The sequence below is a fragment of the Copadichromis virginalis genome, linkage group LG1 (genome assembly GCF_057382275.1).
Source record: "Copadichromis virginalis isolate Kocher_CV1m ecotype Utaka linkage group LG1, C_Virginalis_male_GT1.1, whole genome shotgun sequence".
Classification (NCBI taxonomy): Eukaryota; Metazoa; Chordata; class Actinopteri; order Cichliformes; family Cichlidae; genus Copadichromis; species Copadichromis virginalis.
The window spans coordinates 23,268,258-23,281,781 of NC_140618.1; the positions used below are offsets into that span (position 1 = coordinate 23,268,258).

Consider the following 13,524-nt stretch of genomic DNA (forward strand, 5'->3'; position numbering starts at 1 on the left):
TCCCGGCACAAACACAAAGACAGAAAGCAACAACATGTTAATAATTACATGTTTTATTTCAGTAAAATAAACTAATTAAAAATGGACACACTTTTTCATATATTGAAAGAAACTAACTGTAATGAGATCATGCAAGGCTGTAATGTCTGGCTTTTGTTTTTTGTTTTTTTTTTATCCCCACGTAACATCTGCAGTGGATGGAACCAGTATAAATGTAGAAAATAATAGCTGTGCTACTGAAATGAGAGCCACTCTTAATGGTGGCATTTTCATGGGTCATCTCTCATTGCACAGAGTACTTCTCTAAGTTTCTCATGAAAGTTGGATTATACAACAATTTCCAGTATCTTGTTACACGGTGCTCATCCGTCCTCTAACGTTCGTTGTTTTTTGTTTTTTTGTAATGCTTTGTAAATCTTGCTACTGTGTGCTACTGTTCTTTTGTTTTGAGTTGATGACAAAACTTCAGCTTCAAAACACAGACACTGCTTTGTGTTGGTGTTCATTGAAATTTACTATTTGAGACATGGGGGGCTGGGGGCTGGGGGGTAGCTGTGTGCTTTCAAAATGGATCATGTGTTATGTTTTGACTGCACACATGCAGTGGTGGCAAAAGTCTAATTCCTTCCCCACCCCCATAATACGCAAAAAAGAGTTGTGTGCCGTTGTGCTTCAGTCAGAACAACACATTGTACTTTCACCATGTACATATACATTACACTTCACTGCTTACAGTATATTACTGTGTTTCAGTTTAAGTGCAAACTTAAAACTTCATTAAAACACCACACAGCGTCGCATTCTGTCAGTTAGCAGTGTAGCGAGCATAGATATAAAAAATTTCCATATTTATAGTATGCCCTACTTTCAGGTGGAAACATTTCCACATTAAGAGCCTCGGCCGATTGACCCTGACCTCACAACACTGTATAAACGCGGACTCACAACAGGGTGCTTGTTACATGCTCTGATCATCTTTTGCTCCCTTGTGTGACCTTGCAAACAAATATAGTGCCACCAGCTTAAGACTTCAGGTTCACTAAATCATGAAACGCAGCAAAGTGCAAAGATTCAACAAGACACTGGCGATACAGTTTTCTATCATGCCTCAGTTCATTTCCTCATTGATGGTGATGGTGAAATGACCAAACGTCACACACAGTGTTGTTAAGACACTATAACACCTTTTTTTTTCTAAGAGAGTTAATTGACATAGCTGATAGAATATCTCATGATTCATCTCAGGCAATCAACACTTATAAAAACATCATGGCTGTAATATTCTTGTATCATGTAGTCATGGATCGTGGAGGTGGTGAGTTTTGTCCTTTTAAAATATATTACCTCTAGTGACTCGGGAACAAAAAATTACAACGTTACAAAAAAACAAAACAAAAACCAAATGGCTTTTGTGGGTTATTCTCGCCCAGTAGTGTTAACAGGGTGATAGTTTTTCCTTTTATATTTAACAGCTTTAAGTCCTACACTTTATTTTCAGACATTTTTACATTGTCCAAACCATGTTGCACACTATGGAATATGTCATTTTCCAACTTAATACAGAAAACCTGGTGTATTTCAAATCAAAAATAAGTTTCCAAGAACGCATTCCTTAAATTTGACTTATTATGGATACTTGTCATTTCAAGTTTTCTCAGTCTAGTTATTTTCGATGTGTAAATTAAATAATTCAAACTGAATGTGTATTTGCAGTACAGCTCGAGACACATGTCTAGGCATATGTTGCTGTAGGTGCTTTGTTTCGACCTCGGATTTGGAGGTGTAAGACAAAAATGAAGAATTCCTCTGTTCCTCTCACACACAACAATGTGTAGTGTACTGTTTTGTTAGCTAGTACACAGTACATTTGCATTTTACTGGTACAAAATATATTTTTACTAAAATGATCAGTCATTGTGTGAATTCCAAGCATCACAGCCTTCAACAGGATTTTTTCTACTTATAATTTTGTTCTTGTTGTTGTTTTCTAAAGATTAACATCCATATAAAAAAAAATTGTAAACAACTCTTAAATTCACAATAAGCATTTGATTGCTGGACAATGAGGTCCATCACAGAAATGATCTTTTATTGTGCTCCTTTCCTTATATTAAAACTAACATTGCAGGATATTAAATGATGATAGTTTGGCCTTCCACTAATGTTTGATATAGTCTGTTATTGTACTTAGTACAGATGAGAATTCTGTGTGCAGATTGTGCTTGTATTTTTAGTGGCATCACTGAAGTTGCATTTCTTTCTCTTCTAAAATTGCTTAATTCGCTTCTATTCAGAGAAAAGAAGGACTGGCCAATATGAGGTTAAACAGCGGAGCAATCAAATACCTCCTCCATAGTTTGGTTTAATTTTTCTTGCTGTCAGGTTATGATTCAGCCTTCAGCAAACACACCGGTCTGTCAGATCCATGACAGTGCAGCAGATGCTGTGTTTCTTTTACTCAGATTTACCTGCTTACTTGCATTACTTTTACTTGGTAATCGACTGAACTCTGCCGGCCATCACTGCCTCTGAGCAAACAGAAAACAAATATTCAAAATCTACTTTACACAAACAATGATCTGGATCTACACTGAGATGCATTTGTACATATATAATTGTCAAAGAAGCGTCAAACAATTTGCTCTGGAAGGCAAAAATTTTACTTCTGTGTATTTTATCATACTGACCGCACTGCTAGACCCAGTATAGGCTGTAGACGTGTGCCCTGGGGCTCATGTTTGATATCAGTTAGTGTGCTATACTAAAGATAGGCAATGGGCAGTCAGTGCCAAATTTTTTTCTTCTTCTTTTTTTTTTCCATTACGAACAGTAACACAGCACACTTCACTCGACTGACAGAGGAATGCTGACAGGATGTTCTGGCCTGATGTTTGTTCCTTTTGCTGGATATCTCTCATGATTCATCCATAGTAATTGAGCATGTGTGGAAAGGCTGGTGTGTGTCTGTGTTTGTGTGTGTGTGTGTGTGTGTATGTGTGTGTTTGTGTGTAAATGTGTCTCTTGTGTGGGATTGTGTGTGGCTTTATGTATTTAAGAGAGCACCATTTTATGACAATTTCTCTTCAGAGAAAACAGTCACCATTAGATCATCATAAAGTCAGCATTTCAAAAATCAAAACCAAAAGAAAAAAAGTCTTATTTGTGCTATTAGAGCCATGTCCCAGTCAAACATTGCTGTGGGTGTCACTCTTGGCCTTTACGGAGGTCCCTCGGGGATTTTCAAGATTAGGTGTGTGAAATTTGCCGTTACTTTGTTCCTTCTGTCACAACTCAGGCACACTGAACACTGAAGGGGGATGGCGATGCTGAGGGTGTTGTGAGATGGTGATCAGACAAAAACTGTTTCAGAGTTAAACATCAAGGTTGGAAGGGTGTGTTTGTGCGTTCGGTGGTTCAATCGCTTCACAACGCCCCTGTCACACGGTTCCGTTCTCCTGCCTCGGCTTGTGGATGGTTGTGCGAGTGGCAGGCGTACTCAGGGATGGAGCCAAGGTGCAGAGGAAGCCAGCCAGCAATGTGAGACCGAGGCCCCCCCAGGCACAAAACATGGACCAGCCATAGCCATGGCTAATGTCTTCAGGGAGGCCATACATGTAGCGAGGATAGCGGGATAACTCGAAGTTGATTCCTGCCACACATGTGCACAATGAGATGATGCAGCATGTTCCTGTGTGAGTGGAAGAGAACAGGACTGGTTTACATGGTTTTCAATCGATTATTGAATTTTTACATGTACTCTGCATCTTACTGCAGGATGAGAATCATGTTACTGCGGGACATTGAACTGTTATCTCATGTTAACACAAAGGTGCTCTCAGCTGTCATCAAATAAATAAATAAAGTGAATAAAATTGGATTTTGCATGCATGCATTCGTGTGTGTGGATGTGGGCATATGTGCTCTCACAGTACCTCCCATGAGAAAGAGTAGCCCAGCTACATATTGCATGAGGTCATGCTGCTGGCAGCATCCCAGCACTCCAATGATCCACCCGAAAAGAATGATGGACACAGCCATGCCCACAAAGCCAGCTGTCATTCTTCTTAGATCTGCAAGCAGAAACGAAAACTTCACCGAGGGAATCGTAACTTACAGACACTGAATACTAAAGCTAAAGGCTAAAGTATTATTATTACTATTATTGAATTCCTTATGTAAACACGTTGCATCACTGAGAACAAGATCTCTTTTTCATGACACACCTGTGTGCAATAACATAAGTGTAGACAGACTGCTAGACAGGCAGAAACCTAATACAAAGAGACATTATACATGGTCATAAATTATGAAAAGTATTTCCCAGGGTAGATATAGACATGTAATGTTTTAAAATCATCCAATTAAATAAAAAAAACAACAACATTGCTTTAATTGTTTGGTTGTTGTTGATGGGGTTTTCCCTTTTTTAGTCTTTCAGTTTTTCCAAACTGTGTGAACAGGAAGTACAGCTAATATTAAAATGTCATCAGACATCGTGCAGTAGAGCTTTGTAAATAAACTTTATACATTGCTGCTCTATTTGCGAGGCAGGAAAATCGCACTGTGTTTCACAGTTAGAACAAAGATACAAGAAACACAGGAGAGTAGGACAGTAACAACTACTCTGTGATAATAGTTAAGATAAGCATGAGTCAAGAGGCAGGCATAGAAACAATATCACCATGATAGTGTAGACAAAACTATAGATTGTACAATGATGTTACTGGGAATACAAAAGTCAAATCCCTGGAGTTCCACAGCAGCCTTAAAAGTGAGGCTAGCACCTATCCAATCAACAATTTCATGTAAACTAGGCTACATGCTAACTTAGAAATAAAGTTACCAATGAATGTTTACTTCTAATTGTATTATCAATAGCAAAGTTGTGACGGAACCAACTGGCTGTCCAGTTTCGTCTTTCAGAGGAACTAATATTGTAGTATGCTATGATATACTTACTCGTGTGTCAAGGATTTAACTAATGCCAATAAAACAACTTAATATAGATCAATATAATATTCAAAAATCAGAAATCAGTGAATTCAAAGCTCTAACTGAACTTTATTTCGTGCTAAACTATCTGCTTTTAGACAGCTTTTTCTGCTTTTTCGTGTTGAAACAACCTGCTGTGTTAGAAGAGGAAGTGTTTTAAGACATCATTACGTAGTTTCAATACACAGTTCTTTCTAGGAAATAGTCTTATTTTCCTCATCTTCTAGATAGATCCACACAGTGAAATCAAATGAGGATCCCACTGTATACACAAATAAAACTAATTCAATCTGTTAGTAAAAATAATTACATATATAATTAAACAATTCAAAAAAACTGTAATGCATTAAAATGATATCACTTTTACAGAAAACCTTTTTAAGCCAGAACCATGAAACAGTTGCCAGAAAATTCTAAACTTTGATAAATGAAGTGTTCAGTGAGCCTTCTAATAGCTAATGTAAAAATGTAGTACTCGTGCAACAAAATACAACGAGAATAAAAATGGAAAAATATAGCAAGAACACAAATAACAAGAATAAATGCAAGGATGTATTTTTAACTCATCTTAACTGAACATCTCTGCATTACCAACGCACTGTATCACCCGTACTGAATATAAAACAACACACCTACAGGCAATAAGATAAAAGTAGTGGAACATGATACTGGAAATCACTACTGATGGAATCTAAGGTCTGGCAACTCACTATCTCATATTAACCTAAAGGTGCTCTCGGCTGTCATGAAGAACAGAAACTGAATAAAATTGTATTTCGTCTGCAGACTCATGTGAGGATGTGCTTTTCACAGTACCGTGATACAAGGATGCCAAGAAGTACAGGTCTACTCAAGGGTTTAAAGGGGAGGTTTAAGAAAAGAAGCCCCTGTGTTAATAACCCTGATAACCGTGAGGTCAGTATAAGGTCAGCAACACATTTACTATTGATAGGCAGCTATGTGTTAAAAGTGGTAAATATAGGTATTTTAATTATTCAGAAATGGATAAGTATCCACTGCGACGAAGCGAGCGTCTTGCTAAGGCTTATAGGTTTATAAAAGACTGCAGGGAATGACAGCACAAGGAGATTATTTCACATAAACGTTTCCAGCAAGACTGAAAAAAGACGTGGCTTTTGCAAATGCATTTGAAATAGTGAGGGGGGAAAAAGACAAAAAAAACATATTTATGTTTAATATTTCCACACTTATATCATCATATCTGTACTGTAAGGCAGCGGTCCCCAACCCCTGGGCCTCGGACCGGTACCGGTCCGTGAGTCGTTTGGTACCGGGCCGCGAGAGTTGAGGCTCAGGTGTGAAATGTGTGGTTTTCAGGGTTTTTATCGGTTTTCAGCGTTATTTTGTTATCGTTTTTATCGTTAACTCGGTTTTCCTGGGTCTTTTCACGTGTTATGAATAAATCTTCTTTTTTTCGGTACCGGTACTAGTTTTATTTTGTTGTATTTATCCGCAACACCTTAAAGGCCGGTCTGTGAAAATATTGTCGGGCATAAACCGGTCCGTGGCGCAAAAAAGGTTGAGGACCGCTGCTGTAAGGTATAAGAACAGTATTTTGATTTTGGTGTTATACGCAGTTGTACATTTTTGCCATTATTTAAATTGCATTTATACAGTATGGGTACTTGTATGTATAGTTGTATCTTTTAATATTTGATGACATCTAGAAGGCAAATAAAAATCACAATAAAATGTATTGACAGAAACAAAAATGTCTATTTGAATTTGTTGTTGAATGTGTTTTCACATAATTTTTTAATAAAAAATCAGCAATCCATCCATCCATGCGCTTCCGCTTATCCTTTTCAGTGTCACGGGGGGCGCTGGAGTCTATTAAAATCAGCAATGATTTAATAAAAGTTTATAAATAAAATTCACATTAGCCTCTGGAAGTGCTCAAGTTACCTTCATTTGCTAAAACTAATTAATTTTGTCACTGCCTCTCACATGAAAATAGTTTCGGACATGTTTGAGGCTGACAAGAACTGACAGGATGAAAACACTGTTATGTGAACATGGCATCTTTCATCTAGTGCATAGGTGTCAAACTCTGGCCTGCGGGCCAAATTTGGCCCGCAGCCTAATTACATTTGGCCCGCGAAGCCATACCAAATTACTATTAGAGCTGGCCTACTGGTATTATACAGCTAATGTATATATTGTTTAGTATTAAGCTTTGCTTGTTCCATATTCAGTTTTTCAGCAAAACGTGTTTGAGTCAATAAGAAAAGATTCATTCTTATATCTGAAGGAATAAATATATTTCAATAAATATATTTCAATAAATATTAACGTTAGCCCGCGACTTTGTTCCAGTTTTGAATTTTGGCCCACTGTGTATTTGAGTTTGACACCCCTGATCTAGTGGATCAATTTTAGTTTAACAAGCAGAGCTAATGGTAGTTACAGTAAAACTGTCTGTCGGTACAAAGAATAAATAAGAGCACAATACAAAATGTGTTTGTCTGTGTCCACCTGCCAAACTTATGTTCAACTTTTACTTCTGGTTTGGGTCTCCTCCACCTCCAGAGGGAAATATCTAGCTGATAAGCTGCTATATGTTCCACTGCCTGTTCCTATTTTTGTCTGCTATTCAGTGCTGTGCAAGCAAGTCTAAAGTGAGTTCCTTTTTCTCTGAAAACAGTGACACTAAATAAGAGAAGAAATGTGTGTTGATTCAAGTAGCAAAACAACGACTAAAACAGGGATAACTTTCATAACTAGCGTGGGTTAGTGGTAGCAGGTGTGCTGCTGTTTCTCTTTTTTTGATTAAATGTGCAAACATCCTTTACTTTCTCATGCAGCTCTGATTTTTCATTGGTGTTTCACAGGTCAACAGTTTCAGGACTTAGTAATAAATATTGCATGCTTGAGCTGTTTTTATGGATTGTATGATTAAGAGCCTGTATGTGATAGTTATGTAGATGCTAAGAGCAGTATGATAAATCCAGAGCACTAATAGTAAGACTAAAGCAATCCTGTTGTACAAACAATAAAAAAAAACACCACTTTCCCTTCGACTACACATCATGTTGAGTATTGATATTCATTAAACAGAAGCAAATGTGATTTAATGTGAGAAAAAAGTGAGAAAGACTTCCAGCAGTTCTTTAGCTGGCAACATGGTGTTATTTTGATTTGGTAATAATAGAGGCATTTGTTTGACGAAAAAAAGACATAGGACCCAACACAGTGCCTTGGTGCACACCAATGTCACTCAAAAACAAAGCCCATTACTAAAAAAAGATTGTTATTTAATTTTCTCTTTTTATTTTTTAAATTATCATTAAGCTAGTCTAGTAATGCTATGATCACACTAGGAAAAACAGTGGCTGGAAACTGTGTGAAATAAACTTCTAATCTTCATGCTTCAAAGATGTAGATTACATGAGCAAACCACTTGCAGTCACTTGCTGTGTGACTTTGACTTTGAACAGCAGTACGATGGAATTAGCCTGCTATCAGATTGTGATTGAATGGGTTCAAACTGGCAACGACATGCAATCTGTTTGTGATAATGCAGCAAATAATTGTGATAAATCAGTTAAAATAACAAATCTGTTCGCATCTACATAAACAGAAATCCACATTAACTTCAGAGTCCAGCCAGAACCTCAGAGATTTAAAACAGAAATTTAGATTCCCTCCAAATAGTGAAATGGTTGCTGTAGATCAGCAATTTCAAGATAATATCAAGAATGCCACCAAATGACAACCAGCTGAGTCGAGTATCCAATACAAAAAGAAACGTCACAGATGAGATGCACTTATCAGACTTGCTGAGTTAGACTGTAATGTTTTGGCAATCAGTCTGCTTGTATTGATCAGACAGCAATTATTTACAATGCCAAACCCTTTCGAGTCTGACCGAAATTCTTTGTAGAAAAAATACATGTGTATTAATGAATAACTCCAAAAACCAGATAGTCAATCACCAAACACAAACACAGCCAACACCAGCTCCATAAAGACAAAAACTTTAATACTTACGGAGTGCATGCCACTCATCCTGCCGTATAGTCTTTGTGATGTTGATGGGTAAATTTCGCGGTAAGATGGACGAAGAATAGTGATACTTGACTGGGATACATCTCTGAATTATGCCTGGCAGAAGAAAATGGAAACAGTTGTAACTGGAGGACAAATTCCTTTAATTCAAGTAAGTAAGAGGGTAACAAGCAAGAAAATTAAGTAAGAATTGCATTCTGAACCTTCGCCCTACTTCTGGGATTGTAAGATAATGTGTGTATGCAAACATGGTAGAAAAGCTTCTTATTTATTTTCCACCCTCACTGGGTTTTAATTTTCTGAGCTGGCCTTATTAACCTTGTTTTCCCAACCACTCCTACATTGTTATTAAGGGAGGGGATTAGGGAAACAATATGGAATATGGATTATTCCACCGACAGCCACAACTGTTAACTGTTCTGCCTTTAAAGTGAATCTATTTTGATTTTTGCATTTGGTTTTGGGAACCAAAGTCTATAATCCAGATCCTGCTTTTCATATCAGATCTCATATTAAGGAAAATTGTGGATACTTGGCAAGCCATTAAATGTCCCACACACCTATTGAAGATTAACATAAATTAATTTAGCTTCATGACTGGAGCTGTGATCAGTGAACCGGACTGTGCTTGACTGACGCCTCCCTGAGTCTCCTTTTTGCTTTGTTGTGAGTTCAAATGGGACAAATCAGACATTTATCACAGCTACGGTACAATGAGTTTGATTATTACTCGTAAGCATATCGGTGCCCAGCTTTAATCTGATAACGCAAGTGAAGGAATCTTTGAAGGTGTCACATATTGTGAAAGTCTAAGTCCAAACATCTATATAGGGTAAACTCTGTTCCACATATGCTGAAAAACTATGTGAACAAATTAAGATTTTGAACTCCTAATACTCTGTATAGATCTGGAAATGCATTCAGAAATGTTTGCATTAATTAAGAAAATAATCTCCCAGATGAGACACAATCAACTATTAAAATGCTTTGCAGCTTTGACCTTTCTTTTCATCTGATTCCGAGTGCAGTTCTGTAAACTGTCTCACTTAAAATTTGTGTTATTATCATTTATTGTTTGCCTTCAAGCAGGATGACAGAGTTTAATTAAGGTCACTTTAAATCTGACAGACTGGTTGACGTCTGATTGCACAGTAATCACATTTTGGCTGCTTGAGCAGGAAGTAACAACGTTAGCACAATTCTGATGTTCAATTACATACATTTGTGAGATCTAAATGTAATAACAGCGGACGAATCTGCGTAATGCTTCTGGTGTATATTCATTGTCACTGTAGTGAACATGCCAATGGCAAAGCAGAGCTACTGCAGCGAAGAAAGATATAGTTTGGTTTACATGTTATTATTCTCCACATAATGCTGGTGCTTTATAGCCAGTGACCATTATAAATAATCAGTTTTCTTCTATGCCATCTGTACCACTCTTTGCACAAAACATGATAAATGAATGTGAAGCTATAAAACCTGAAGTTAAAGATGATCCTAAGACTCAGGCAGGGCTATCTAAATCGAGTAATAAAATCTATTTACTTAGACTGCATACAGTATTTACTTCTGCAGGCACTTATAGTAAATACTGTAAGTTCTATTATGCTTGAAATTGAGCCAATTCTAATCTGCACCTCCGTTCTTGCTGATAAGAGCTCAGTATGGTAAATATCCCAAAGGCATGGAGGCTAGTAGCAGCAAGAACTTTTAACATAAGTTAAATGTGTTGTAGTCTGTCAACACGCATAGTGCAAGATGTGGACATGGTCTCATGAACACAGCTCATAACCAACATAGTAGTGCTCGTTTAAAACTCAAATGTTTTAAAAAGAAACGCAGTCCAGTTAAATAATAATACAAAGTACAGCCTGAAATAACCAGAACACTGAATCACAACCATTCAGAGACAACATCTGAATAAGCTTCATCAGAGTTACTTGCTGCTGCAAAAACTACATCGCACTAATGTGTTTATGCCATAAAGTCAGCCTTTACAGGACAATGGGGCAATCAGTGAAACATTAACAGAACACTGAAATGATGTAAGTGCACTGCTCTTACAATATGATGATTTTTGAGAGCAGAAAAGAAAATGCACTGTAAATTATTCATTGGAGAGCCTGAAATCTTGTGTTATTCGTGCAATTAAATGGTTTTTAATTGTAAAATGAGTGGCAGTAGTTATAGTAGTTGGGGGGGAGGAAAGTGGGAAGTATTATGTAACAGAATTACTGCAAGGTATCTAAAAGGCTGCTAGATTTGGTGTGAATTGGTTTCAGTACAGCATGCTGTGGCTAAATGAATGTTATTTACTGGTCTGTTTTAGCCATGCTGATCTACTTTTATTGTGACACTAACCAACAACAACAACAAGGACCACAAAAAGTCCCCCAGTTTCAGGACCTTACTCTTTTCCAGGTATGACATCAGGCCTGATACAAAGGTTTTCATTGTTGTTCACTGAAGGATGGCTGTGCACTGAGTTGTCTCTACTGTAGCCTAATATTTAAAGCACTTGCATTAAAGATTCAGCTTCTGGTGCACACTGAAATTGTTTTATTTATCATATTGACTATTACTAGACCGCTTAGGCTCTTATAGACAAGACTATCCTCTTGTTATAATAATATTATAGAGAGAGAGAGAAAGAGAGAGACTTAGCACCATGGACAGCGAAATTACCCGCTAAATTAAAAGACACAATAGATTCCAAAAGGCCATCCTCATGTTTTATAAAATGTCAAAGCAGAGACATGCTGATGTGAGAGGCCTCTGGATGAGTGTGTGTGTGTGTGTGTGTGTGTGTGTGTGTGTGTGTGTGTGTGTGTGTGTGTGTGTGTGTGTGTGTGTGTGTGTGTGTGTGTGTCAGGCTAGGTGAGCTCATCGCTGAGCATCACGGCCTGGTGGTGCACACAAGAAAAACCAGGCTCCAGACTGCTCGTGTTTACCTTTGTAAATGAGGTCCTCGGTCTCCGGGTCGAATCCTTCCCGGTGACATTTCCTCCAGAGACCAGAGATGGTGGAGTTAAACTGCCGGCTACAGTGAGACTCCATGGCAGACGCCCCGGCCAGAAAGTGCCGCTTCCTCCTGAAGACAGGAGCAGCATCTGGGCCGTTACCTTCCCTCTCCAGGCTCTTTGGAGGCATCTGGAGGGGGAGGTTGTGGCTCGAAATGTAGATGTAACCCGGGTCGTTTCGCTTACTGGCATAGTTTTTACACCTCTCTCGATGTCTCCTCGCGTCCGTCTCGTACCAATAATCGGTGCAAATCGCCATGGCGAGCAGCCCCAGCGCGCAGAGAGCCAAGAAGAGCCCCGTGCCCGTTAATATTTTCATAGCGGCCATCTTCCCCACTCGACGGAGAGCCCAAACAGTCGCAAGAAGGTTCCTCCGTGGCCGTGGTGATACCGCGTGAAATAAATCACGACGGCACTCACAACCTCGCGCAGTCCCGCGCTGGGAGCATGGTGCTGAAAGGCCAGTGATGTCCGGACTAGATGCTGCGGTCTATTGTTGTGGTACCCGGTGAATGCAATGTTGTTCCCACCATCTGTTATGGTACAGGAGGAGAGGGGATGGATGGCGACCAACGCTGTGAGGAGGAGGCAGGGGCAGTGATGTAGTTGCGCTCTCTCTCCTCCAGGTTGTTGCGGGATGGGGGAGCAGACAGAAAGCAGCTCTGCTGTGGGGGAGTGCTGGTTTTTAATGCTCGGATAGTCACCTTTTGCACTAAACATGTAAAAGACAGGTGCTGTGGAGTCACAGCTGAGCAGTGTGCAACCGATCCTTCAGATTAAGAATCATCTACTTTTTTTTTTTATGTGTGTATTTATTGTTATTTATCTCCCACAACTGCGTTCCTGCACAGCAGCAGAAACGATGCACAGTGTAGAAATGATGTGACATGCTTTAAGTGATAATTGTTCTATACTGGGCTTCATAACTCAGCCATCCAGGCAATGTTCACGAGATGGCTGCCAGCTGATACACAATCACATGTGTTTCAGAAGCGAGTTCCAACACAATTAAATTTGTTTCAATAAAGGCACAAATAGAGCTATATATATTCGTGTGTCTGTGTATATATATATATACACTTGTGTGTATTGCACGTATGTATTAGATAATGGTCCAGCAAGAGTAAATCTGTTAAAGATTCATTTACTCTATATTGGGCCTCTGCTTTGTTACAGAATAGTTTACAATCCCAAAACATTACTTTCCAGGACAAGCACATATTTTAATCTGGGCACCCCAGGAGAAAACATGTCTTGATGACATGATGACTTTAGTAGATTGAACATAGACTGAATTCCCTTAAGGCCTTTATGAATTAATATATATAAGTTGTAAGGCTCATTTTTTTCCCCCGTAAGCAGAAACGTCACTTTACATTTTACTACCCAACTACCTATAATGTCGCATGTGCATGCCTCTTTTCCCTTCAGAATTCTCTTAATACTTCATGACATAGATTCAGCAAGATGTTGGATGCAT

At 38.5% G+C, this 13,524-nt stretch overlaps 1 protein-coding gene across 1 annotated transcript; it reads right to left on the reverse strand.

Annotated features, from left to right (window-relative positions):
• Positions 1–35: 35 nt before the first annotated feature.
• On the reverse strand, positions 36–12,712 carry tmem276b (transmembrane protein 276b). Its single transcript, XM_085455342.1, has 4 exons — positions 11,976–12,712; positions 9,004–9,117; positions 3,933–4,070; positions 36–3,688 (listed from the first exon to the last, which is right to left on the reverse strand). The coding sequence occupies exons 1-4, from the start codon at positions 12,370–12,372 to the stop codon at positions 3,438–3,440; spliced, it is 900 nt and encodes a 299-aa protein (XP_085311468.1). The 5' UTR covers positions 12,373–12,712; the 3' UTR covers positions 36–3,437.
• Between the last annotated feature and the right edge of the window lie 812 nt (positions 12,713–13,524).